General features: G+C 38.1%; 2 protein-coding genes and 1 pseudogene across 2 annotated transcripts in view; 2 read left to right on the top strand and 1 right to left on the bottom strand.

Annotated features, from left to right (window-relative positions):
- The first annotated feature begins 759 nt into the window (after positions 1-759).
- On the top strand, positions 760-6,694 carry LOC131847382 (uncharacterized). Its single transcript, XM_059196946.1, has 8 exons — positions 760-773; positions 1,333-1,769; positions 3,250-3,547; positions 4,535-4,631; positions 5,269-5,370; positions 5,920-6,024; positions 6,168-6,227; positions 6,653-6,694. Exons 1-8 carry the CDS (start codon positions 760-762, stop codon positions 6,692-6,694), a joined length of 1,155 nt encoding a protein of 384 aa, XP_059052929.1.
- Positions 6,695-7,641: 947 nt separating this feature from the next.
- On the top strand, positions 7,642-15,846 carry LOC131847372 (histone-lysine N-methyltransferase PRDM9-like; annotated as a pseudogene).
- Positions 15,847-19,959: 4,113 nt separating this feature from the next.
- The window catches only part of LOC131847365 (moesin/ezrin/radixin homolog 1), a 47,595-nt gene continuing 40,722 nt past the window's right edge, over positions 19,960-26,832 (bottom strand). Inside the window, exons 6-11 of the mRNA XM_059196930.1 lie at positions 26,177-26,437; positions 25,401-25,506; positions 24,297-24,431; positions 23,767-23,913; positions 21,550-21,765; positions 19,960-20,255 (exon numbers count right to left, since the gene is read on the bottom strand). Coding sequence (XP_059052913.1) covers positions 20,091-20,255; positions 21,550-21,765; positions 23,767-23,913; positions 24,297-24,431; positions 25,401-25,506; positions 26,177-26,437 — 1,030 coding nt within the window. The 3' untranslated portion in view covers positions 19,960-20,090. The remainder of the gene's footprint in view (positions 20,256-21,549; positions 21,766-23,766; positions 23,914-24,296; positions 24,432-25,400; positions 25,507-26,176; positions 26,438-26,832) is intronic.

The following is a 26,832-nucleotide window of genomic DNA, read 5'->3' as shown; positions in this document are numbered from 1 at the left end:
ATCACGTATGACAAATACTTGTTAATTATTATGGCGATCTATGGATTGTCCACAATTTAAGTGTAATAATTTGTGAAATAGAAATAATCTTTATTCAAATAAACTCATTACAAGCATTTTTGAATAGTCATATTTTGATTCTACCACTCATTCGGAATACAGATTCATCACAAGAAGAATGAGCAAGACACTTGTGTGTTGCTCTTTTGACTAGATGTTTTTTCATATAAACAATTACAATTACAGTATAACAAGTAAGAGGCATGCGATAATCAACAAATCGCTACGCAATCATTATTAGTGTAATCAGATAATATTGTCAGTGCTATGGATTTTAAGTTTTTCTATAAAAACATTATTATTGTTAAATATTATTATGATTTGTGAGAATTCAAATAAACTTCTTATTTATTTATGAAAACAGTTCTCTAAAATTTGTGGATTTGAACTGTTAAAATAATCAAGTGAAAAATCAACATTAATCATCTCGCTGTCTCATATGAAGGTTATTTATCATATCACAATATAAGTAGAAAATTATTATCAATTACCTCCATTTGTAAAGGGTTATAATTATTTGTTATTACCTGCCCTCATACTACCTCAAAATGGAGATATACCTTTTAATTGTTCTTCTACGTAAGTATTTAATAACTTGATAAGATAATTATGTTATTAGGTAGCAGTAATAGATATAATAGCAAACTATATAGTGAGTATATATTATTAGTTAATGTTTTAATACAAGCAATTTGAAAAATGATTGCCGATATGTTAATAACAATCGGGGTAGAACTCAATGGATATTTTTTAAGTAACATTAAATTTAAAAAAAAATAGTCCATTGAGTTCTACTCCGAAGAACTCAATGGACTATTTTTTTTTAATTCTATAATATGTTAGTTAGTATTAATTTTTAATAGTAATAAATAACTAAGTACTAGTACCTATATTATACATAGTCAAAAGTGTATATGTTAACAGATTTCAATTGAGAAATCTTAACATTTTTAATAGATTTTGTCTATACTTTAATTCACAAGAATGAAAATATTTTACTGCATTTTGTATTCTAAATTCCGAATACGACCCTGTTTTAATGGTTAGATATTTACAATTGAAAATAATTACATTATTACACTGAATTCATCAATATAAAGTAAGCTAGCCAACTACCAGCTCGCTGAATGAACTACCATATCTATAATATCTAAGTAACAATCTACACAGGTTTACAATGTCCGAACACGAAAAAAACGTGGAAAATAAAAATGGAACTTTAAAAAAATCCGCCACTTTAGTTTCGTATAGCGTATTGCATTTTTTTTTCAGAATAAACAAAATATTCTTGTTTTACGGCATACCAACTATATGGACACATGAGTTTGTTTTACCAAAACTTGTAGTTAGACTATGCGACGCGTATAGAATACTAAGTAACATTGTAATGTTCATTTTCGTTGCAATGGAATGGGGTGCATTCTTCACTCAGAGTAATTTAACAGAGAAGCAACGTATTGACAGATTAATATTCAATTTCACTCATCCATATTTACTTACGTTTATAGTAAATATTGAATATTATCAAGAGAAAAGTAAACAAATTCTCTATACGATGATGGTGACATTAAAAAAAATATACAATGACCGTGACGTTGAGAAGAAATTAATAAAGAAGTGCACCTTTTTTTCGATGTCGTTTTTTATTGCTGTGACCGTGTCAGCTATTTTCTTTGGCCTCGATGCTTATTTTCAAGTCATAACAACAGGTTTGTAATTAAGAAAAAGATAAACTACGTAACTGCAGCAGAAAACGCGGTTATATTTTTGTTTCGAATTTTAAATTTCTGATTATTTTTTAAATAATAGATACTAGTTTCTGTACTCGCAAAATACTACATGTAATTACGGAAATAGGTAGGTAGGTGTTATTTTTATCTATATATATTGTAAGAGGCGCCTTAGAGAAATAATTCTTTATTCAAAAAAGTTAACTCTTTGTTATTAGGTAATACGCCACATTTCGAACTGATTGTGTTGATTCAACTAAGAAGAATGTGTAAAAAAACTTGAATGGCGCTCTTTTGAACAGATTAATGTTTGTACAATAATATGATTTTATGTGAAACAAATTTTAAGTAATTATGAAGTTAGATACAATATTTTTAAACAATCAGTGGGTTGTATGGCCATCTATATAATGAAACACGTAGATTTCTATAAAATTTTATGTTGCAATGTAGATGCTTACCACAGTAAATCAAAATATTATATAAAAAAATGTCCTATAAAAAGAACTGGTAAAAAATTATGAATTTTAAAATAAAAGTAATATATATGGAGTTCGCGGCGGACGATCCTCAACATTTGTTCAAAATTACAATAGTAGAGCGTCTGCTAGTTCTTATTCTGAGAATGTCTTCCCAATGAGTGGTAGATTAAAAAAAGTGTGATCTGAGTTAATTCGGATAAGGAATTTTTATATTCCTATTTCTAATAAACGGTGCGCAGTGCGCATGAAGTCAAGTTAGTTAGCATATCGTGGCGAATTTATTAGGAATTAACAATGATTTTAGTTGGTTGATTGCTTGAATATCGACATTACTAGTACTTATAATATTTCAGATGACATTTCGTACCCTTCTATTTGTTTAAATCTCCACATTACATAAATTTCTTTCTTCAGTAGGTATAAAATCAGTCCGCATTACGATTCCGCCTTGAGCAGATGCGTTACTAATAAGTCATGTAGCATACTTACAAATGTAGTGCAATCATTCCAGTTGTACTCACTATCTAGATACTACCTGTAGTTTTTTTCAGACTACTCAAATGCTTTTGGCCGCATTTGGCCTTTACTGCTTCATCGGACGATAGGGCGCGAGTGCAAATGGCATTCCAAACAAAGGAAGGACTTATGGAGCGGCTGAAGGCCAACTCCCGCCTGACGGATACGACTTTTAGTCTGAGGGCACCGCTAAGAGTTCGAACCTCGGGTTAGGTCGTGTAATTTCGATCCCCGTTTGAATTGGTCCCGTCCAATCGATCGATCGGAGGGGCCTAGTTTGAATTGGAGGGCGGATCGATCGAAGTAAACATCATACATAACGCTACAGTGGTGAGTGATACCCATCAACGCTACAAGGTAATAATAAAATTGTAAAGAGGAATGAGGTTACTTGCCCCAATTACTAACAATCCTCTCCTCTTCCTCTCCATAAGAATTATAATGGTGGTTTAAAATTTTAGGTGCAACATTTACGAAACCACTCTCGGCTTGGCCGGACCTGGAAGACAGGTCTACAATTGCGAATGTCGGTAGAATTGCCAACTATATATTTCTATTTATGCTCCTGGACAAGGCGTCCGGGATATATGTGACGGTTGTACTATTCTTGGTATGCCTCAGTCATCAGTACACTAATCTGAATATATACTTCAGGAATCTCAGTAAAATATTTGACGAGAATATAAGTCAAATAGAGAAAGAAAGAAAATATGAGAAAGCTTTAATCATTGGAATCGATCTGCATGTGCAGACAATGCGGTGAGTACCTAAGAATAAGTCAATTGGTCTTTTTCTTCTTTCGATTCAAAGGCAACTATAATATGTTTTTACCTCAGAAATTTGCGATGACTTTAGCACATTTGGTCGCAGTTTTTAACTACTTAATGGATTTATATTGCGCTAGAATTAGCATGAATTAGGCCACAAATATTCAGTGCGGAAATTTAATTACAGTTATGATCTTCTCTAATGGTGATCAAATTCCGTTATTGAGTCTACGCATTTTTTAAGTCTTCTTTTGTTCAGAATGATGGGGCGAAAGGATAGGAAAGTAGGTGGACTATGGTCTTTTGCAGTCGCAAGTCAGCAATTGATCAAATTGGTGACTTCATGTCATTCATGTCATAAGATAGACTGAGGTGTTCTACTTGGACATTTTTATCTCACATATTCCGATGCCAGCTTGCTTTAAAAGCTATTTCGCTTAGAGTGTGAGATACGAGTATGTTAGTACAATTACTGGGTTCGCAGTTAAAACATTTTAGTTTTCTACAATGGCAACGCATGAGGAGTATACTAAGGGGGTTACATGATGTCCGTGGTGCCGTTAATGTAAGCTTTTAGTCACAAACAATCACTTCAACTTTGAGATAGATAGGTATTACATTCAGTAATGGTATTAGCGAACCGATACGATATTGTAACCTTCAAGAAAAAAAGGTATTCTTTCTTAAAAAGCCGGCAACACACTTGCAATTCCTCTGGTGATGGGAGCTCATGGGCGGCGATAATCACTTTACTTTTTTTACTATTAGGTGTATCCCTAGGACGGTTGCCAATTATGGTAATCAGCTGAGCTGTCAACTGCCAAAGCCGCCATAGGTATTATTTCAATTTTAAAAAATAGAGGTAGGGATCTCTATTTTACAATTACGGCATCTACGAGAAGTGTGTACTGAAGTCAGAATTTGACCAGACTGTTAATAACACTATATATACCATAATGTACATTTTATTCTTTTTCAGATGCACAAAACAGTGCGAGTCAATATTTAAAAATATTTTCAATTTTCAAATTATATTGAATGTCATGCTGGTTGTTTTACTAATGTTACAAATTATGGTAAGTACAACGTAACTATAACAGCCAGCAACTGCAAACGTTGTTTTGCCATATAAATTAAAATCGCTATTAAAAGTAGGGGTTGGTGGTAGAAGGGTGAAAATTTGGGGTTGTATGTATTTGTAATGCCACATTACAAAAAAAATATCCAAAATATTTAAGAATAATGTTAAGGGTGCACAACCCTTATCACTTAGGGGTATGAAAAATAGATCGGGTATTATTACGGGCAGGTAATCTATTTTTTCTCAGACCTACTGAATATGCATGTAAAATTTCATGAAAAATCGGGCAAGCCGTTTCGTATATGGTGACATTGTGACACGAGAATTTTATATAAGATTTTATGCTAAAGTAATTTTTATGATTAAAAGGGGGCTTCATCAATTTTTTTTTATTAAATGTTTACGTCTCAGGATACAAGTAAAAATTGTGTTATTTATATAAAAAACAATTGAATGTTTTTTTTAAGTAATTATTAGATTACTAATTGTATTATATGTATTATTGGAATATAACAAATATAACCATAGACATATCATTGACTTCATTCAATAGTAGTTTGCGAGATGAAATTAATTAATTACTAGTTGATATAGAATCTATTGCCTATTTTTTTTTCATTTGCTATCGTTAGAGTCCTGGAAGTAGCTGGATAACTGCGATTCCTCTGGTGTCGACCGGGATCTCCTTGATGTATGGCACCGGGTTCTTCATGTGGAACGCGGGAGACATTACTGTGGAGGGGAGTATCTACTTCATATGTTTCTTCATATATAATTTTTAATTAAAGCGATTATTTTGTTTTTTTTTTTTATTTTACTGGCTTGCCCCGTTAGTTCATTTGCCAAAGTTCTGTAGTGGTGTTATGTCATTTGTCTATAGATGTCAACATGACAATTAGGGTTCCCGCGTTTATTAATGTACGGTTACAAAAACTACTAGAGCTGCAAGATTGGAATAAAACATTGTCGAGAGACCTGACAGTTTCCATACTATATTTTAAAGTTTTTTTTTCGGACTACTCTAGTGCTGTTGGCCACAGCTGGCCTTTACAGCTTCACCAGACGATAGAGTTCGGGTTTCGAGCGCAGATTACACTTCAAACCAAAGGAAGGACTTATGGAGCGGCTGAATGCAGACTTCCGTCTGACGGATACGACTTTAGTCAGAGGGCATCGCTAATAATTTAAATGTCTAGTCTAATGTTCTTGTTGTCCTGAACAACGATTGCGATATTTTGCAGATGGCTTACAAGAATATAGGAATATTTTGTGTGTTGCTACAGGCGTCTGAGGTAGCGACTGCACTGTACTGCTCTGGTTGGGAGAATTGTCGCCTGTCCACGCTCCGCATCAGGAATCTATTGGTTATGACCATAAGACAGGCGCAGGTATATCAAAATTACCCCCGGCTTTCTATTACACTCATTTGTCTCTTTAAAAGTAATCACTCCCACAGATTACAGCAAAACGATAGAGTATAGATGTCGACCATAAACAAATAAAATATTTAATTTGTAATACATTATTTCAGAAGCCGGAGACGCTGAAGGCTTTTGGTATATTGTCGTTGTCCTATGAATCTTATGTATCGGTAAGTAATAACAGAGCTGATTTGCAACCTTCCAAATTTAATGAGATAATTTATTATTTAATATACGCTTTATTTCATAGGTACATTGTAAAAATCTGGTCCTCCTTCCTTATAAAATTATGAAACCAACATGTGAGAATTATAAGTGCATAATTTTAAAAATAAACATTTAAATCGGTCTGTATTTGTGATATAGAGATCTATCGCAAACATCTAAAGTAGATTTAAAAGAAGCCCCGTTTTTATTGATTAAATACGGATTTTATTAAGTGACACATTTTTAATTGTTTGATATTTTTTTTTAATATTAATTGAATATATCGAGATTACATACGAGTATTTGACAATTGCAAATACAAACAAACTGTTCGAACAATTTATATATTGCAAAGTTTATTTATCACTCTTTTATTTCTGTATTTCAGATCATCAAGGCACCATATACAATTTTTTCAGTAATACATTGAACATAGACAGTCGATGCTTATATATCTATATATTTAATTGTAATTGTTATTACATGTCCTGTCATACAACTGATCTACACAATTTATGTACCTACTCAAATTAAATTAAAATTTAAAATATACCTGGAATTCATAGTTTTATTACTTAAGTTACACCTAATAAACCTTTGGCAATTCTAACATCGGTGGTTGAGGGGAATGGGGATTGTTAATGTGGACTGATGATCTTATTGCTAGCAATGTACCATGTCAGGTTGACCTCCACGTGGTTCATTTTTAGTAAATTTGTCACGACTGGCTAACTGATCTGACCTCATATTCATCTTATCATCCTCCACTGGTGCCCCGCCAGAGTAAACCGTTAGCGCAGGGAGGTGCACCATTCCATTATTATCCGTAAAAAAAGTTCGATGGTTGCCTAGTTACGACGCGAACATGAAAAATAAGCAATGTCATTCGAGACCTAATCCTCTTATATTATTAACTATTAACTGTTCCAGCGCTTTCCCCCGCATGAAATTTAAAGTCTATGTGTTGATGCTGCTATATTAATGTTAACTTTAATCAAAATCCATTCAGTAGTTTTTGCATCCATCTATCATAAATAAAAAAAATTGTATTCCCTATATCCCTAAAGTAAAAGAGGAAAGCTAGCAAATAATTCAGGTACCATCAGCAGTTGTAAAACAAATTTCTCTCTTTCCACTTTAGAGACAGTCTGAAGGGATTTTAAACTAAACTTCTTTGCTTTTGTTCTACCATAAGAAACAGTTCTCATTGATTCTAAGTACTACCTAACTACCCTCCCATTATTTAAATACGGCGAGGACCACAGATTTATTTGTCGTTGGTGTCACAACTGTCAATTGAAAATAGCATTTAATGTCAAGAATGTCACATTTGACATTAGCTAAAAACGAAAGTCTAAATTATATTTCTTTTTACTTTCGGAATATTTTCTTCCGTACTTAGTTTTATTTTTTAATAAAATTTTTATCTTCCTGCATAAAATCGCCTTACAATGTGAAATAATGTTTATGGCCATAGTATATATACTTTTGTTACAATTTAATTAATACTTTGTGATATGTGAGGTTATAATTTAGTAAACAAAAGTAAACTTTTTAATTATTTTTTGTTTCTGTACGTGTATTATTTACCTGTATAATATTTGTGGGCAATAATGCGCACTTATTCTCGTAAACGACCGGAGTGCCAACTGATAGAGGGCGTGGAGAATCTGTGCAGATTGTGCCTCGGAAAACCAGAGGATGGAATACCAATATTCTGAAATAAAACAATACACCGCTTATGTTCAATCTATTATTTTATGAAACTAAGCGAAGTAAATGGTAAGGTCAAAACAGATGTATGCGCGACGTTGCCTATGAGGATTATGATATGTGTTGGACTGGAGGTAAACATACTAAATCCGTACTTCCGTACTAATATTATAAATGCGAAAGTACCTCTGTCTGTCTGTCTCACTTTCATGCTAAAACTACTGAACCATAATAAATGAAATTTGTGTCTCACTTTCACGTTAAAACTACTCAACTAATATAAATGAAATTTGGTAAACAGAGAGTCTAGATCCTGAGAAAGGACATAGGATACTTTTTGAATCGAAAAATGGGTTGTAAGGGGGGAAATATTGTATGGAGGTATCATTATTTTAGAAGTTTGAAACTAATTTTTTGAGTTGTTGATTAAATATGACAATCAAATAAAATAGGGGAAGAAAATTTGGTAGAAAATTCATTAAGCTAGAATGATGACAATTTATTCTTCAACTTTTTTGGGTTAGAATATGAAATATTTTTTGGCCAAGGTGACTATTTCACATGGAAGAAGTCAAGGGCACAGCTGGTACTCTATGACAAAGTTATTTATACTTATGATTTATTTATATATAAACCAATATGATATTGAAACCTTCAAGAAAAGAGTTTATTCCTTTTTAAAAGGTCAACAACGTATTTGCAATTCCTCTGGTGTTGCGGGTGCTCATGGGCGGCGGTAATCACTTACTATGTACATATCAGTTATCTAGTACCCATTTTAGCTACCTTAACTTGGGTCTAGATGGCACTATCTGAATTGTCCTGTTATTATATATATATATATATATTATACATTATTATATTGTATGTAGAATAAAAACTACTGTAATTGAGGTTAGTAATTTTATATAATGGGAAAGAATTGTCTTTCAATACTTAAACATGAAACATTTGTTAACTGTATATGTTTTCAGTTGAGATTAAGGATTACCATCCTTATCTCAATTATAGTACAAATTATAAGTGAATTGTATTGTATGTTGGATTTAGTTCACATTTAGATACTCAATTGGGGCATTGTGTGTGTAGAGCCTTCAAGTGCAATATGGAATAAATAATATATGCAATTTTCACTATATAACTTGTTTCTCTAATAACTGTTGCATATACATGGTCATTTTATAATTTCCAGATGGTACGTGAGAGCTGCCTTCCAAACCAGATATGCTCAAAGTGCTACAAAGATTTAGAGAATTATTATAGCTTTAGAAAGAAATGTGAGGTCACCTATCAAAAACTTAAATCCCATGTATTAGCTGTTAAGGAGAAGGAGTTCAACAAAACTGCACAGCAGAAGATTGACGTTGAATTAGTTAATAATAATGAAAATAAGACTGAAAAAGATGATGAAGTTGGTACTCGGCATCTGGTGTTGATGTTGGATGGAGAGAATCAGTTGCAAGTGGTGAATATAGTCAATTTAGGTGAAGTTTTACAAATTCGTGATAATAGCAATGTACAGGTAATTAATTGGCAATAGTAGTAGCTATAGTTGAAATAGTAATATGGTTGGTAACACTGATATCCGTAGTGGAAATATTCATAGGATTAGTAACACACATGTGACACCCCTGAGTGTTTGAGGCGTCTATGGCTATGGTAACCATTTAACATCTGATGACCCATATGCTTGATTGCCACCTTCATAGTATAAAAAAATTATGTGATAATGTAATGCACCTGGTCAGGCCGACTATTGATGTGGCACACGTCGCCATGTACAAGAATAGAATAGAATAGAAAATCATATATTCAAATAAACTTAATTTAAGCACTCTTGTGTGTGCATGTGCATTGCACTTCGCCGGCATGCTTATACAGTCCAATTTTTTTTTAAATAATAATTATTATTCCTAATTATAACGTTGTCTAAGACTTATTTAATGTACCAGTTGAGGTTTTCGACAGTTCTACTCAACTGAATTAGCCAGTTGAAATGGATTCCAGGAATACCTTAAAAAATTTTTTAACTAAGCCAAAAATGTTCTAAATAAATTAATGATTTTCCTTTAAACAGAATACAAGCAATGCTCACTCAGTAATCAACTTAAAAGTGCATATTTTTTAATTTGAATAATAAAAAATATTCAAATAAATTTGATTTGAGCACTCTACAAGTAGTAGTAGTGTATGTTTTTTTATTTGGTAATCCATAAATCATTACATAGTATAAAATAAAATCGCTGTCGCTGTCGCTGTCTGTCCGCCCCTATGTATGCTTAAATCTTTAAAACTACGCAACGGATTTTGAAGCGGCTTATTTAATAGATAGAGTGATTCTAGAGGAAGGTTTATATATGTACACCCATGCAAAACCGGGGCGAGTAGCTAGCAGTCAATAAATATTGACTATTTATTGGCAATACAAACATTCTGGTTACTCCTAAATCTTATTGACAACGAGTATTCTTGTCTTATAATATAAGTTCTCGCTGTTCCAGACAATAAGATGATATGCAATAAAAAATAATAAATACAATAATTATTACAGAAATCAATAGAAGTGCCAAATGTTAGTGTTGTCCAAAAGGAATTACAAGAGGAGGTCGAAGTACAGGTGAGTCTTGTGTCTAGTAATAATATAAGTCTGAATAATAATTCACTCATCCCAGAGGGATTTTTTTTTATAGATGATTATGGAATGGTGCACCCGCCTGCGCTAACGGTACACGCTGGCGAGGCACCAGTGGATGATGATAAGAGTTATTATAAAATTATTGATAATTTTAAAAGTCTCTTTGGAAATTAAACTTGTGGAATATATTTAAAAGAAACTTAATGTAACATGAAATATACGTGCTATCACGCGTGAAAAAGTGAATACAGTAAAATATAGTCAATCACGATTGCGTGCGCTGTCTCCCGTCATCTTGCGCTCCTGATCGCGCACGATTCAACGTGTCGTATAAAGACAGCTATACATAAAATTGTTTTCTATTAAAGAAATATATTTCAGATGCAAGACGTATCAACAACAAATCCAGATCTATCCACAACTAATACAGAGGTACCCACTGTAGAAATAGAAACAAATGGTGCAGATATATCTACACTGTTATCAGCCATGTTATTTCAATTAGGTATATTGAGTCAACAGGAGGATAGCTTGATTGTAAACCAAAATATCGATACCATAGAGTTGGAAGGAGGCGATGGGAATTGCGTCACACTAGAATTGGTTGAAGAAGATGAGGTAATTTAATTTAATACAAAACTATTTACTATTATTATATTTTAGACGCATCTAACTAGTGGGAAGTTTCAGCAATGATACGTCGATGCAACGGTACTTGATTTTTCTTCCTTTCTAATTTTAAACACTTCCTTTCAAATTTATATAATTGTGTTACTACATTATAACACCTCTGGTCATTTCGGTTGCTATGAACAGAAAGAAGGTCGCTCTCTTTTTTTAATCGGATTACTCTAATGCTGTTGGCCGCAACTGGCCTTTACAGCTTCACCGGACGATAGGGGGCGAATGCAGATGTTACTCCAATCAAAGGAAGGACTTATGGATCGGCTGAAGGTCAACTCCCGCCTGACGAATACGACTTTAGTCTGAGGGCAACGCTAGCGGTTCGAACCTTGGCTCAGGCCGTCTTAATTTCGATCCCCTTTTGAATTGGACGGGGGACCGCTCGGAGGGGTGCCCGAGGCACCGGTGTAGAGCGTCCGAGCGCGCGGTTGATTGCGCGGTATGGGGTAGTTAAGGTCGTCGTCTTTACCCGCGAGGACGGTGTCGTGTGTGTGTGTAGAAGTATGGTCGGTATGGAGGCCGCTCTTTTTCTAAATACCCTATACTATATAGCCAACTAACATTACATACGTGGTACATCGAAATGTACTGAGCAGCAGAACGTGCACGCACCGAAAAATGAACGAGGCCGCGATGTTAGCACCTTGGTTTTGGAATGTATTTATTTACGACATGCGACATATTTGCGGCGTCCCGATGCACCTATAATATCTGTGTAGATTGTCTGTCTACCTGACAGTGTTGTAAATGGACAATCCCTTACAAATAAGTTTTAATAATAAAATGTAAAATTGCACATATGAATAATACATTGCTTTACTGTTTAAAACTTTCATAACATATATTTGAAACACCACCATCGTACAGTCCACTGCTCTTACTGAGGAGCTGTCGCCAATAGTATTATTGTATTATTGTTATCTCTTTAGAATGAAACCACTGAAAGTGTTGCTGTACAAAATAAGTGTATCAACGAACCAGCTGAAGCTGACCTTGTAAATGGGACAACTAATAATGGAAAAATATTATATACACAAGATAAGGATGGTAGAACGACGAAAGAGTGAGTATCTGCTTTCAATCATGCTTAACATAATTACAATTATTGTAGAGATTTCTAATTTTTAACTATACCTGACTGTACCTCATTGCTTATTTTATCATTCTCCACTGGTGCCCAGCGTAGACCCATAGTGCAGGCAGGGACATTATTCCATTATCAACCATTAAAAAAAAGCATACGGCACAATCATACTACGGTAGAAAGTTTGCATTAATCAAAGTCTGTACCGTGTGATGAATTGAACCCGCGACCAATATAGCGGTGTGCTAGACCGCTAGGACACCGAGGTCGAAGATATAATTTTTTGTATCAACTTTACCTGCTCCGTGAGCCACAAAAAGAGATGGATGCACTGTGTGAAAGATGATATGGCGAAATTAATCCTTAGTTTACATCAACGCGATTTTGCGAACAGAATGAATGGAAGCGACTACACATCCCATGTTGTACCCTCTCATGCATAAACGAAATATCTTCTTTGAAAGTATATGATGATGATGATATATTAAGACCAAAAACATCTTATTAGCTTGTCCTTCACATTTACCAAGTCTAGGCTAAACCTCGCTAGTTTGAATAAGGGCGAGTGAACGACTAGGTACCGTGAAGTCAAAAAGCTGCTATTGAGAGTTTCAATTGAAACCATTCAATAGGGGTGATAGGGTTTTTTTAAAATACTATATTAAAACCAAAACGCAGGATGGATGAAGTGGCGGCAGGTTACGGCACGCGGTGCGGTGTGTGCGGCAAGTGTTTCTCAACACGCAGCGTGCTGGCCCGTCACGCGCGCGTCCACTGATCCAGAGTGTTGGCCCGTAAAGGCGACGGATGAAAGACGACTGCATGCAACTGAAATGAGAATGTTGAGGTGGATGTTTGGTGTGACAAAAATGAATAAGATAAAGAATGAATACCTTAGAGGAAGTATGAAAGTGGCACCGGTGTTAGAGAGGTTGAAGAGTAATCGTCTATCATGGTATGGACATGTAATGCGTAGGAACGAGGATAATATTTTAAGAAAAGTGTTACATATGAATGTGGATGGTTATAAGAGCAGAGGAAGGCCGAAAAAGAGATAGATGGACTGTGTGAAAGATGATATAGTAAGAAAGGAGGTAAATAACACGATGACTGCGAACAGAGATGAATGGAGTTTTATACTATATTACGATGATAAATAAATGGGATAAGGAAGAAGCAGATGATGATGATGATATATTAAATAAAAATTATTTATTTATTTACAAATACCAGTGGCCTTGTAGTTTGCACGAAGTGAACTAAATTTACTTCCATCTTAAACAGCGAGCACAATAGATCTATACAGGTCGTAGTGTTGCAGGTCTTGGCACCTGACAATAGTCCAAACCCCCCAATAAAATAAATGTGCGTGCAGCACGCGGTGCGGTGTGTGCGGCAAGTGTTTCTCAACACGCAGCGTGCTGGCCCGTCACGCGCGCGTCCACTCCGGCGAGCGTCCGTTCGTGTGTCGTCGCTGCGGACGCAGCTTCGCGCAGCGCGCCGTACTCACCAGGCACGAACTCGTGCACGCAGGTACGAACTCGTGCACGCAGGTACGAACTCGTGCACGCAGGTACGAACCCGTGCACCCTCTCTCGATATACACTCTTATTTCTTATAACATACTATGTAGCTACTCGCCCGGGTGTAGGTACATGTATTATTACACATAAACCTTCCTCTTGAATCACTCTATCTATTAAAAAACAGCTTCAAAATCCGTTGCGTAGTTTTAAAGATTTAAGCGTATATAGGGACAGACAGCGACAGCGACTTAGTTTTATACTATGTAATGATGATAATGATACGTTTTATATGAACAAAGTTTTATGTTATTATGTTGTAAATAATCATTATTTATTTATTTAGTAACTAACTGTGCCCGCGGTTTCATCGCGGAAACAAACAAACTCTTCAGCGTATAAATATTAGTATAGATTTAATGGAAATATCGAGTTGTCTAAATGTTAAATGTTGGTATGTGACGTGCAGAAAATCGGCCGTTCAAGTGTACGCAGTGTCCGAAGAGCTTCACGCAGCGCGGAGCTTTGGCAGCGCACGACCGCAGCCACGAGCCTCCCGCCGCCCGCCCCCTCGCGCTGCACCGCTGCCCGCGCTGCCCCAAGCACTTCCTGTACGCGTCCGGTGAGTGACCCCCCGCCCCCGCCCCCTCGCGCTGCACCGCTGCCCGCGCTGCCCCAAGCACTTCCTGTACGCGTCCGGTGAGTGACCCCCGCCCCCGCCCCCTCGCGCTGCACCGCTGCCCGCGCTGCCCCAAGCACTTCCTGTACGCGTCCGGTGAGTGACCCCCCGCCCCCGCCCCCTCGCGCTGCACCGCTGCCCGCGCTGCCCCAAGCACTTCCTGTACGCGTCCGGTGAGTGACCCCCGCCCCCGCCCCCTCGCGCTGCACCGCTGCCCGCGCTGCCCCAAGCACTTCCTGTACGCGTCCGGTGAGTGACCCCCGCCCCCGCCCCCTCGCGCTGCACCGCTGCCCGCGCTGCCCCAAGCACTTCCTGTACGCGTCCGGTGAGTGACCCCCGCCCCCGCCCCCTCGCGCTGCACCGCTGCCCGCGCTGCCCCAAGCACTTCCTGTACGCGTCCGGTGAGTGACCCCCCGCCCCCGCCCCCTCGCGCTGCACCGCTGCCCGCGCTGCCCCAAGCACTTCCTGTACGCGTCCGGTGAGTGACCCCCCGCCCCCGCCCCCTCGCGCTGCACCGCTACCCACGCTGCGGCCGTTTCCGTTAAGTGTAATAGCCATTTATACAAGTAATTTTTTTGAATTGCTATTAAATCTTGATGTTGATGGTGCAGGTCTAAGCCGGCACATGCTGGTGGTGCACCGTGGGCGGCAGTACGTGTGTGGAGGCTGCGGGCGACCCTTCCACGACAAGAGCGCCCTCCTAAGGCATCTCAAGAGCTCCCGACACAGCGCCGTCTGACTCTAGCGACACATTCTGGACCTAGCCGTAACTTTGTGGAGGAAGGGACTATTAGTAATGGGGAATAATGCATGATATATACGCTCCTTTCTGGAAATCTGGTGAATTTGCCACTGGGCTAACTGGCCTGACTTTGTGTTCATCTGATCATCATCAAGGAGGTGGTCGGGAGTGGATGAATGTGGAAGACGGAAGATCGCACATGGTGGAAAGCATTGGGAAAGGCCATCCAACAACGAATGGATACAGTCTGAAATGATGAATGAATGATGATATCATGCACTCCACTTGTGCCCCATCAGCATTCAGCTCTGCGGGCGAGTTATGTACTGTTCTATGGAACAGTGGACTAACTAGATAATATACATAGGTGTTTTCTAACCGATACAAAAAATCATATTCATGAATACAAATGTTTGTAGATGGATCGTCAATTTATTTGTTATTTGACGGCCTCGGAGGTCTAGCGGTGTAGTACAGTGCTTTCCTTCCGATGGTCGCAGGTTCGATTCGTCGCATAGTATATGATGATAAATATACTTGAATATAGTATATTTAAGTATATTTATCAGTTGTTTAGTAACCATAATACAAGCTCTGCTTAGCTTGTGACTAGATGGCGCTGTGTGAATTGTCCAGGACTATTCTTATTACAGTTACATATTAAATTGCGGGAAAAAGTCTCAACTGCTCAAAGCAATAAAGTATCAATTAAAAAGCGCCTTACTACCGATTTACAGTAACGTCACTCTCTCGGTGTACCGTAGGTTTCTTGTTGGTAGCGAACCTAAGAGATCGTGCTTCTTTGTTTAATCTATACATCTAAATAAAATTGGAGTGTCTGTTTCTAATATTGAAATAATCGATTTTTACTACATGCATATGAATATAAATATGGTACATACACTAAAATAACATTTTTTACAATTTTTGTCTGTCTGTCTGTTTGTTCCGTTTAATCTCTGAAATGGTTGGACCGATTTTAACGGGACTTTTATTGGCAAGTAGCTGATGTAAAAAGGAGTAACATAAGCAACTTTTATTTTAGAAAAATCTCTAATTCGCTTTTTGTTAATAACGGGGTCGCGGGTACAGCTAGTATTAAATAATTTTCGCAAATATCAATTTGTTCACCCAAATTGATAATAATATTACGAGAGAATAGTTTTGGCTTGTTTTTTATGACCGGCCGCATGCCTGACGCATTATTCCTCCTTGGGGATAATTTTCGGAAATAATTTGAATCTTATTTATTTTATTTTTAAGTTTATGTAATCTAATATAATTTAAAGTGAATTATTAATCTTATCAAAGATAAATGTATTAAAAGCTGAGAATTTATAGAAATATCAAATGAAAAGATTATTATGTAAATTGCTTTATTTGTATAATTAAAGTTTAAATTTAGTGTATATCGCTTTATCTGCTCTGAAGGATCTGATGTAATGATAGTTTGTACGTTTTTTACTTGTATCATTCCATTATATTGTGAAGTTTTTATTACAACCATTTGATCTAAACATGTCAACACACTGCCAACAATAAAATACCATTCACTCTAAGCATATCTCATTAATATTATAAATGAAATTCTGTGAGTATGAATATTTGTTACTCTTTCACGCAGAAACTACTGAACCGATTTTGTTGAAACTTTACAGTGATATGACTTAGACATCAGAATTACACATAGGCTATAAGTTTCACGCGGGTGTAATCTCGGGTATAGCTGGTAATACAATATAACCATTTTTTGTTAATAAGTCTCCCTAAAGATGAGCTGTTACTTTAGGAAGTAATTATGATTAAACTGACATACATTTATTTTATTTAGCCTTGATTTATTTTAAAATAGTACAAGGCTGGATTGGAATAAAAACTATAATGATTAGAGATTAGATTACATTCCAAAGTACAGTTGTATATTATAAGAACAAGGGAATTATAGTGACTGATGACCCTATTACTAGCAATCATATCAGGTTGACGTCCACGCGGTTCCCCTGGAAACCATAATGAAAATTGCCTGGTGAATTTGTCACGATGAGCTAACTGACCTGACCTCATGTTCTTTCATCCTCCACTGTTGCCCCCCAGTGTAAACCGTTAGCGCAGCAGCAGGGAGCACCATATATATACAATATACCGTTATAGAATGAGAACAATATAAGAGTCAACTTTCAGCATTCAACTGGGGTGTATGTTATTTTTTACTGTAACAAACGCCTGTTTTTGTATTGTCTCTGGTTTTTGCTTGTGATAGTAAAATTAATTCTCTAAACTCCATTTTAGAAAGCGTGTTATAGCTACATTGAAGTTATAACAGGCATTCTAAAAGGTTTAAGAAATGAAGTTTTCATGTAGAGTAAAAGATAGCCCTATTGAATAATAACTTTATTAGTATCAAATTTTGTTATGCAAAGAACTCTGTTAAAGTTAGGATTTTACATGAGTGTTGTTTACAAATTGTAATATAATTTATAATTGTACATAATATATAATAACAGATGCAATATTTATAAGATTGTGGACCATATTATTTATGAATAAAACCCAATTATTATTTAATTAAACGTTTTATTGGAAAAATCATTCTCTAAATTGAAAGGCAACATGGTATTGTATAATTTTAGAAAACAATGACAAGGCCATAGGCTATAATACTCTTCGTTCTGGCGAATGTTCGGCTTTTATTACAATATGAGATGTTAGAAGTTTGACCGATCGACCGAACGATCAGCGATCAACGATCGAACGAACCCGCCGAACTGACCAGGGACATGCAACGGATGGCACTATGTTTAAAACAAAACACGAAAAATGTTATTCAACTATTTTTTAATTTTCATTATAACCATGTTGACGCCACCTCATTGTAATATGGAATGCCTTTTGTTCACTTAAAATTAAATTATACTCTTCCTAGTACGCATACAGTTATATACTTCGCATGTTATTTCGAATTTTGTTCAGAAAACAAACAGGTATAGGTCATGTGTATGTATCTATAGCTACATCAGACAATGTGGCAGCTGTTCGTACCGACTACGTTATACATATGCTAAGTAACATAATATCAGCATTAATTTACACAACATCGATCCTCTCATGAAGCTTTAAATCGACTTATATATCTAAAATATATAAAATGATTATAAAAATAAATAAGGAACGCCGGGACGCGTGCCGTCGCGACGTCCCTCCCCTTTCACCTCCACTTCACGTTCAGACAAGACACTTCGGACTAATGTTTATCGAATCATGTTTTTGTTCTCTTGAGCAACCTCATTAAATCAACCAAATTCGTGTTGGACACAAGCAATGCATTGACTAGAGCAAAGAATTGACGTGCAATATTTAATTTTTTGAACGTATTTAATGAAATTTGTAATACTGCTTATGCATCAGAATAACATATAAGCCATGATTTAAAAATATACGTAAATTGGGCGTAATATAATGATAATCGTGTAGAAAGCGTAATGCAGACGAAGTATCATAAATCGTTAAGTTCAATCAAATAATCATTAGTTTCTCTTATTTGCATTTATTTCTTGCACGTCAATTGTTGCCTAGTAAATACATTGCTACATACAGCATATTGCCAATTAGTATTGCTACATAAAAATCTGATACGGACCTACGAAGGACGTAAGAGATACATAAAATATTTTATACACAATAGTATAGTAAAGAGTTAAGAATCAACTTGGAAAAATTCAATTAAAAGAGTAATGATAACTATAAGTATATAGAATTTAAAACACGTATTATAAATCTGTATAATAAAAAACCGTATCAGTTCTAAGCAAACTATTTGGGCAATATAACCTATAAAATGTATTATAAAATGTTGATATATACCTCTTTAAGTACACAAACTTGTGTTGAATGAACCAATTTATTATTAATTCCAGCATTGCACTAATGTCATCATTTTCATATCCTTTCTCCCACAGATATTTAACGTTATATTACATACAACTGGCTCTCAATAACATGACATAACGCTACAATAATCAACAGAAAATTATTAAAAAAAACAAATGAATCACCAATGTAATAATTATTGGACAAACACGCAGCACTTATGACTCGATCCAAGTAATACTCAGGAGATACACCGTGGAGTTAAACAATAATCCCAATCACTTAAAAATAAATATATTAATAATAAAAACAAGTCCATCATGTGCCGACTTTATGAAATATTTTTATATACGTATATATATATATATATATAAGTTATTGTAAGACATGATTCATCAACTATAATGTAGGATATAGCACATTATGGTCTAAAATAAAATTACTATTAAGTAATAATCAATATTTACATATACAGTCCCGACTATGACGTCACGGGTCCGAAATCGCGACGTGTAAGCACCAGCGCGTTATCGGACCGTACATACATTCTCATATCGTCGGATGCACACAGACCGACGGCAGTACAACTAAACAACATCATAACCAATAACAACGCAGTCAAGTGTGAACGTAATATATATTTTTTTATTTAAGAAAGTTTTGGCACTCGATACCGAGTACGATCGGGCCGTGTGCATCCAACGTATTGGACTTTTAAATTTAAATTTAGTCGGTCTCGAACGCATGTACCGTGGACTTAGGGCCGTGACCGTCACATCGCGAGGGTGGAGGGCTGGCAGCCTCGGGACGAAGGGTGGTGGAGTGTGACGGCGGCTGTCAGCCGACGGTGGACGGTGGACGGTAGCCGCCGTCCCTGGGCCGCGCGGTTCCGCTGCCGGTTACATGTTCTCGAACTGGTCGACGCGCCGCTTGGTGTTCCCCTTGCGAATCTCACGCAGCGTCTTGTATTTGTCTCGCCCCTGGCGGACGTTTTCTCGGTGGATCTTGTCCATGGCGGTTTCTTTCGTCTCGTCGCGCGATTGCGCGAGATCTTGTTTTAGTGCCTGTTGATTTAATTTATATATAAGAACATGTGTCGTCGTCAACATTTAAAGAGGATGTTGGAAGATCGTGGTAAATGATAAGAGCATCAACAATAAAAGTATGGCTTTTAAATTATGAATGAAAGTACATATATATGTATTTATTTTTGAAATCAAATTAAATTTTACAATACCTTTGTGAATATTACGCGATTATTTGTAAAATGATGATTTTGATCATTCCTTATGTAGTAGACAGAGCAGTTTTTCATTTTGTTTAAAACATCTCTATAACTGCTAGAAAATATCTCTATAGCTGCTGAAACTGCTAGACCGGCAAGTGGATTAGCACGACAACCGGTCGCAAACTGGTGGCGGTACCTTGCGCTAAATTCTGGTAGTACCTTGAGCTGGATAGTGGCTATACTTTGAGCTATATGGTGGCTGTACTTTGAGCTGGATGGTGGCTGCACATTGAGCTGGAAGATCGGTGACCGGGTGGGTGGTGTCCCCCGTCCCCCCCCGTCCCCCCCGTACCTTGAGCTGGTTGTGGAGGCGCTCGTTCCGCTCGGCCAGCGTGCGGCGGTCGGTGACCGGGTGGGTGGTGTCCCCCGTCCCCCCCGTGTCCCCCCCCGTCCCCCCGTACCTTGAGCTGGTTGTGGAGGCGCTCGTTCCGCTCGGCCAGCGTGCGGCGGTCGGTGACCGGGTGGGTGGTGTCCCCGGTGTCCCCCGTCCCCCCCGTCCCCAGCCCCGTGTCCCCCCCCGTACCTTGAGCTGGTTGTGGAGGCGCTCGTTCCGCTCGGCCAGCGTGCGGCGGTCGGTGACCGGGTGGGTGGTGTCCCCGGTGTCCCCCGTCCCCCCCGTCCCCAGCCCCGTGTCCCCCCCGTACCTTGAGCTGGTTGTGGAGGCGCTCGTTCCGCTCGGCCAGCGTGCGGCGGTCGGTGACCGGGTGGGTGGTGTCCCCCGTCCCCCCTGTCCCCCCGTACCTTGAGCTGGTTGTGGAGGCGCTCGTTCCGCTCGGCCAGCGTGCGGCGGTCGGTGACCGGGTGGGTGGTGTCCCCGGTGTCCCCCGTCCCCACCCCCGTGTCCCCCCCCGTACCTTGAGCTGGTTGTGGAGGCGCTCGTTCCGCTCGGCCAGCGTGCGGCGGTCGGTGACCGGGTGGGTGGTGTCCCCCGTCCCCCCCGTGTCCCCCCGTCCCCCCGTACCTTGAGCTGGTTGTGGAGGCGCTCGTTCCGCTCGGCCAGCGTGCGGCGGTCGGTGACCGGGTGGGTGGTGTCCCCCGTCCCCCCCGTGTCCCCCCCGTCCCCCCCGTACCTTGAGCTGGTTGTGGAGGCGCTCGTTCCGCTCGGCCAGCGTGCGGCGGTCGGTGACGGGGTCGACGAGGTCGTCGGGGGCGCGCGCGAGCTCCCCGCCGCCGGACTCGGAGCCGCCGTCGGAGCCGCCGTCGTGGTCGCCGCCGTCGGCGCCGCCCTCCGACACGTGGTGGTGCTGCGGCGTGGTGGCCGCCGCCAGCGCCGCCGCCGCCTCGTCCTGTCATACAACATATGTATACATTACTATAACCTAAACATACTTAACACGTTTACACCACGCGGGCTACCGGTGGCCCGCACTAGACAGTCTCATCGGACCGCGCGTACCACCGGTGGTCCGCACTAGACTGTCTCATCGGACCGCGCGTGGTGGTCCGCACCGCGACCGCGCGTACCACCGGTGGTCCGCACTAGACTGTCTCATCTGACCGCGCGTACCACCGGTAGTCCGCACTAGACTGTCTCATCTGACCGCGCGTACCACCGGTGGCCCGCACTAGACTGTCTCATCTGACCGCGCGTACCACCGGTGGTCCGCACTAGACTGTCTCATCTGACCGCGCGTACCACCGGTGGCCCGCACTAGACTGTCTCATCGGACGGCGCGTACCACCGGTGGCCCGCACTTTGCCTACGGGTAATACGCATTCGATTGTGCTATTAGACAATGAATGAAAATTAAAACAATATGGCAAAAATCGCCTCTGCCAGATGAAGCACGTAATTAATTTGAGTGCCACCTCACAACAAAACTAATAAAATTGACTCTGGCGTAAATATGTTAAACATATTTCATCATTAATATTGCAACTAAATTAAAACATTGAATTTTCTTTAAAAATAGTAATAGAATTGAAATGGAGAGCAAGTTGACGTTTCGACTCGCTCTAATAGAATAGAATTAACCGTTGCTTGTATACATGAAGTTTAGATAATTATATGTTGTATAATCTATTATTTTATATTTAAAATATTGGGGCACTTGATACGACACAACAAACTTATTAATAATATTATAGAAGGAAATAGATGGAAAAAGAGGAAGACCAAAATACGGCTACATTAAGTGATAGGGTTCACATCGATATTGGAGAAACATCCGATAATTTAAAAATATTAAAAGAAGGTAGTTTCATTATTACTTGGTTTTGTTAAACTATGCGTATAACCCCCACTAAGTTGGGCTTTTGTAAGCCACGGCATTCGGTCTTTGAGCACAGTATATGCTGGTTGTATTTTAAAGAGAAATAGAAATAATCTTTATTCAAATAAACTCATTACAAGCACTTTTGAATAGTCATATTTTGATTCTACCACTCATTCGGAATGCAGATTCATCACAAGAAAAACGAGCAAGAAACTTGTGTGTTGCTCTTTTTAATAGCTGTTTTTTTTTTACATGCGATAATCAACATAGAAATCGCTACGCACTCATTATTAGTGTAATCAGATAATATTGTCAGTGCTATGGATTTAAAGTTTTTCTATAAAAACATTATTATCGTTAACGAATTCTTCAACTTTATAGTAAGCTTTTTTGCGAAGGAACTGTTTTATTTGACATTTAAATCTTTTTTCTGGCAGATTTATAACAGACTCTGGTATTTTATTGTAAAACCTTACGCAATTTCCATAAAACGAATTACTAACTTTAGCCAAACGACATTTAGGTAAAATCAGTTTGTTATTATTACGTAAGCTTTTATTGGTGCAATCACTAACTCTTTTGAAACTGTCTATATTTTTCCTGGTATAGATGATATTTTCATAAATGTATTGAGAAGCAACGGTGAGGAGTGTGAAATGTGAAAATGCTAGTGAATAGTGTTAGAGATATGTTAAATTAATGCTATATGGTTATTATTTCATTATAATACATACTTTTACTAGTACATAGAGTTAATATTTTTTATACAAGCAGGTTAAGGAAAAAGTTGGAGTCGTGTTGTAACAATAACTAAAGATTGATAGAAGATCGTGGAAGGTGGCGGGAGCTCCGACAAGAGCACAGCTCTTAAATCGTGAATGAATAATTTATTAACGCCGAAAAAAATATTGTGTACTCTATACCTTTACTCTCTTTTAAACAGAACAAATCTTAATACAACAAAGCACATTTAGAAATTTCAACGGCATAAAGGCTCTCCAATCGAACGTCGGAAGTAAAGTGGTTTGCTAAACCGCTAGACTACCGAGACCTAGGATCAGGGTTACTGACCTGCTTGCGGCGTGCCTCCTCCACTTCCTCCTGCAGACGGCGTGTCTCCGAGTCCTTGACCTCGACCTCCTGCTGGATGCGCGACACCTCCTCCTGCTTGGTGCGAATCTCCTCCTCCAGTTTAGCGCGCTCCGCTGCTTCCATATTCTAAACCAAAACATACAACTTTAATAACTCTATACTACTCGTAATATTATTAGGCGGAGGGGTCATTGCTTTACTTACTTTGGATGACATGGGGGTGAGGGAGTCTATGTGATGATTACGTCATCAGCAGTTATTTACTTTTTTACACGAATGGCAACACTCACATTGTCTTTGCTAAAAAAAATACATTATTTGAAAAATGTTTATGTAAGAGCTTTGCTTACTTTTGCTGACAAGAGTGATGGGGGGTAAATAATTGTAATAAATCTGCTTACGTAATACTTGAACGCCCCCTAGGTACATAATACTTATTTTCCTTAGGTACCAATCAAAATTATTGTGCAGGGTTACAACACTAGGGTAATAATACAAGCTTTGCTCGCCTTGGTCTCCTCAAGACGCTGCATCATCGCTTGCAGCTCGTTCTGGCGTTGCTCCAGCTCTTCCTTGGCAGCTTGCAGCAATTTTAACTGCTCCTCCAATCTTCGGATCATGTCTTGCGCTTCTACCAGGTTCGCCTGTGGCAAAATCATTATGGTTAATTTTAATGATATTCCAAGATTTACAATTTTTAGTAATTATAATATGTACAACGATCTTGTAGACAAATATCCAGAACTTGATATTTTATGTAACAGTGAGTCCGAGTTCATGACTAAACTCAATCATTTTTTTACTCTTTATTGCACAATGTAACATGTAAAAAATGCGAGCTTCATTAGAATAGAATAGACAAAAAAAAATCATTATTCAAATAAACTTAATTTAAGCACTTTTAAATAGTCTTAACAATTTTTTTTTATCTACTGCTTATTCGGAAAATCTGTCTCTCACAAGAAGAACGAGCAAGAAACTTGTGTGTTGCTCTTTTAAATAATCCTTGTAAGTTCACATTTATAAGTCGAAATGTGTGAATACAAACTACCAACCAACACTAATTTATAAGGGTCAAATATAAATACACAATAAGATTAAATCAGTCGTAGTGATAAGAGTAGACCAGTCCCTACAAGCAGCACTCGTTCACGAGTATGACGGACGATTAATTATACATTATTACAATAATAACCAACCAGCTATCTGCGATTACGTTTGCCTTTAGCTGCCTTTACACGTACGCTCTTTCACGCAGAAGAAAATGTGCATGTAAATGTAAAGAAACGAGAAAAAACGCGTTCTTTCGTTTCCCCTTTTTCTTTAGTGCCTTTTTGAAATAATTAGTTAACATTGTAAAGCAGTGGTTGTAACATTGTAAATCCGATTGTAGAGCAAATACATAATTGTAAAGTTATTGATAGTTTATAAATATGAAACGTGTTTTTAGAAAATAAAATCAGTGAAATAAAAAACTAAAATTTTAAAAGAAAACACATTGAACGCGCGCTCCTGTTAGCGCGTGAAAGAATATGTCATGTAAAAGCAGCTATATATATATATAAAAGATCTATACATGTTATATATAAATGTGTGTGAAAGAGACAGCCGACCTGTGAGCGCTCCATCTCCTCCTGCATCTGCCGCAGTCTGTCCTCGTACTCTTGCTGTTTCTTCTCAGCGCGCTCGCGGGCCGCGATCTCTAATTGCAGCTTCTCTCTGTAATACAGTAACACATTATTGACGGCCTCAGTAGACTAGCGGTTTAGACACCGTTTTTTCAAAATTCAAATTAAATTCAAAATATCTTTATTCATGTAAGTCTATTACAGACTCATATGATATGTCAAATCTACCGTCAGTTCGGAATGATTTCGAGATGAGAAGAACTGACGAGAAACTCAGCTCGTATTATTTTCAAAAAATGTTGTACATGTTAACAATAAGTTCTTGTCGCGTGTTCGATTCTTCGCGCGGTACAACCATTTGTATTTATGAGTATAATTGTTCGTAACGATCAGGGTTATGTAAGTATTAAAAAAATATATCTAAATATTTATATCAGTAGTCTAGAATCCATAACACAAGTTCTGCTTAGTTTGCGACTATAGGACACTGTGAATTGTCCTGATATATTATTATTATTCAGAAAAAAGTATTGAAAGACTTCTATTAGTCGTATGCTCTTTTTAGTTTGCGCCAGACCACGCTGTTTGATGGTCGTTGGTTACGAGTAGTAAGAAAGAGTGGGAGAGTGTAAGAGAGTTAGTGACCTCTGCGCCTGCTTGGCAAGCTTCTCCTCACGGGCCTGCGCCTTCATCTGCTGCACGTCGATGGTGTTCGGCTTGTGTCGCGTGTAAGAAGAGAGTAAGAGAGTGGGAGAGGTCACCTCTGCGCCTGCTTGGCCAGCTTCTCCTCACGGGCCTGCGCCTTCATCTGCTGCACGTCGATGGTGTCGGGTTTGCGGCGGCGCATGTAGAGCTCGTGGTTGCCCATACACAGCGCCAGGATGCGCTTGTTGACACGAACACGCGGCGCGAAGAACACGAAGTCCGGCGCCTTCTTGTCGATCGGCTTGATGATGAACTTGCGGTCGTTGAAAGAGATGTTGCGGATCTCAGACCAGGGGAAGCCGATTTTGGGTGTCAGCCTGCAAATATCATAGAGCACAAATAAAATCAAAATATCTTTATTCATGTTGGTCTATTACAGAATCTTTTTTATATGTCAAAAACTACCGTCAGCTCTGAGCTAAGAAGAAATTACAAGAAACTCAGATAATAATATCGTAAATTGAAACTGTTTTCTCATAAAACAATTTCGAGACATTCTAATGTGACAAACAAGTTATTGCGTGCTTTTGTAACCTAATCTAAGAAACAGTAATTTATTTTAAACAACCTTCACATTTAACTTATTTTATTTATTCAAATCTGTTTAGAAAATAAAATTACAAACTATAATGACATGTTGAAAACTGAAAACTGTATATCAGCAGCCTAAATTTCAAATATGTCAAATCGTAGGGCATTATAAAGTATATAT

This window comes from Achroia grisella, unplaced genomic scaffold (genome assembly GCF_030625045.1).
Source record: "Achroia grisella isolate CSIRO2021 unplaced genomic scaffold, CSIRO_AGI_Agris_v1 utg524, whole genome shotgun sequence".
Classification (NCBI taxonomy): Eukaryota; Metazoa; Arthropoda; class Insecta; order Lepidoptera; family Pyralidae; genus Achroia; species Achroia grisella.
The sequence above is the reverse complement of the archived record's forward strand: the minus strand, read 5'-3'. Positions and strand labels throughout refer to the sequence as shown.

What these genes read in the sequence shown, in the direction of transcription:
- LOC131847382 (XM_059196946.1), top strand. An exon ending in TACTAATGTTACAAATTATG is followed by an intron (nt 4,632 to 5,268) that starts GTAAGTACAACG and finishes TGCTATCGTTAG; the next exon opens with AGTCCTGGAAGTAGCTGGAT. An exon ending in GGAACGCGGGAGACATTACT is followed by an intron (nt 5,371 to 5,919) that starts GTGGAGGGGAGT and finishes GTGTTGCTACAG; the next exon opens with GCGTCTGAGGTAGCGACTGC.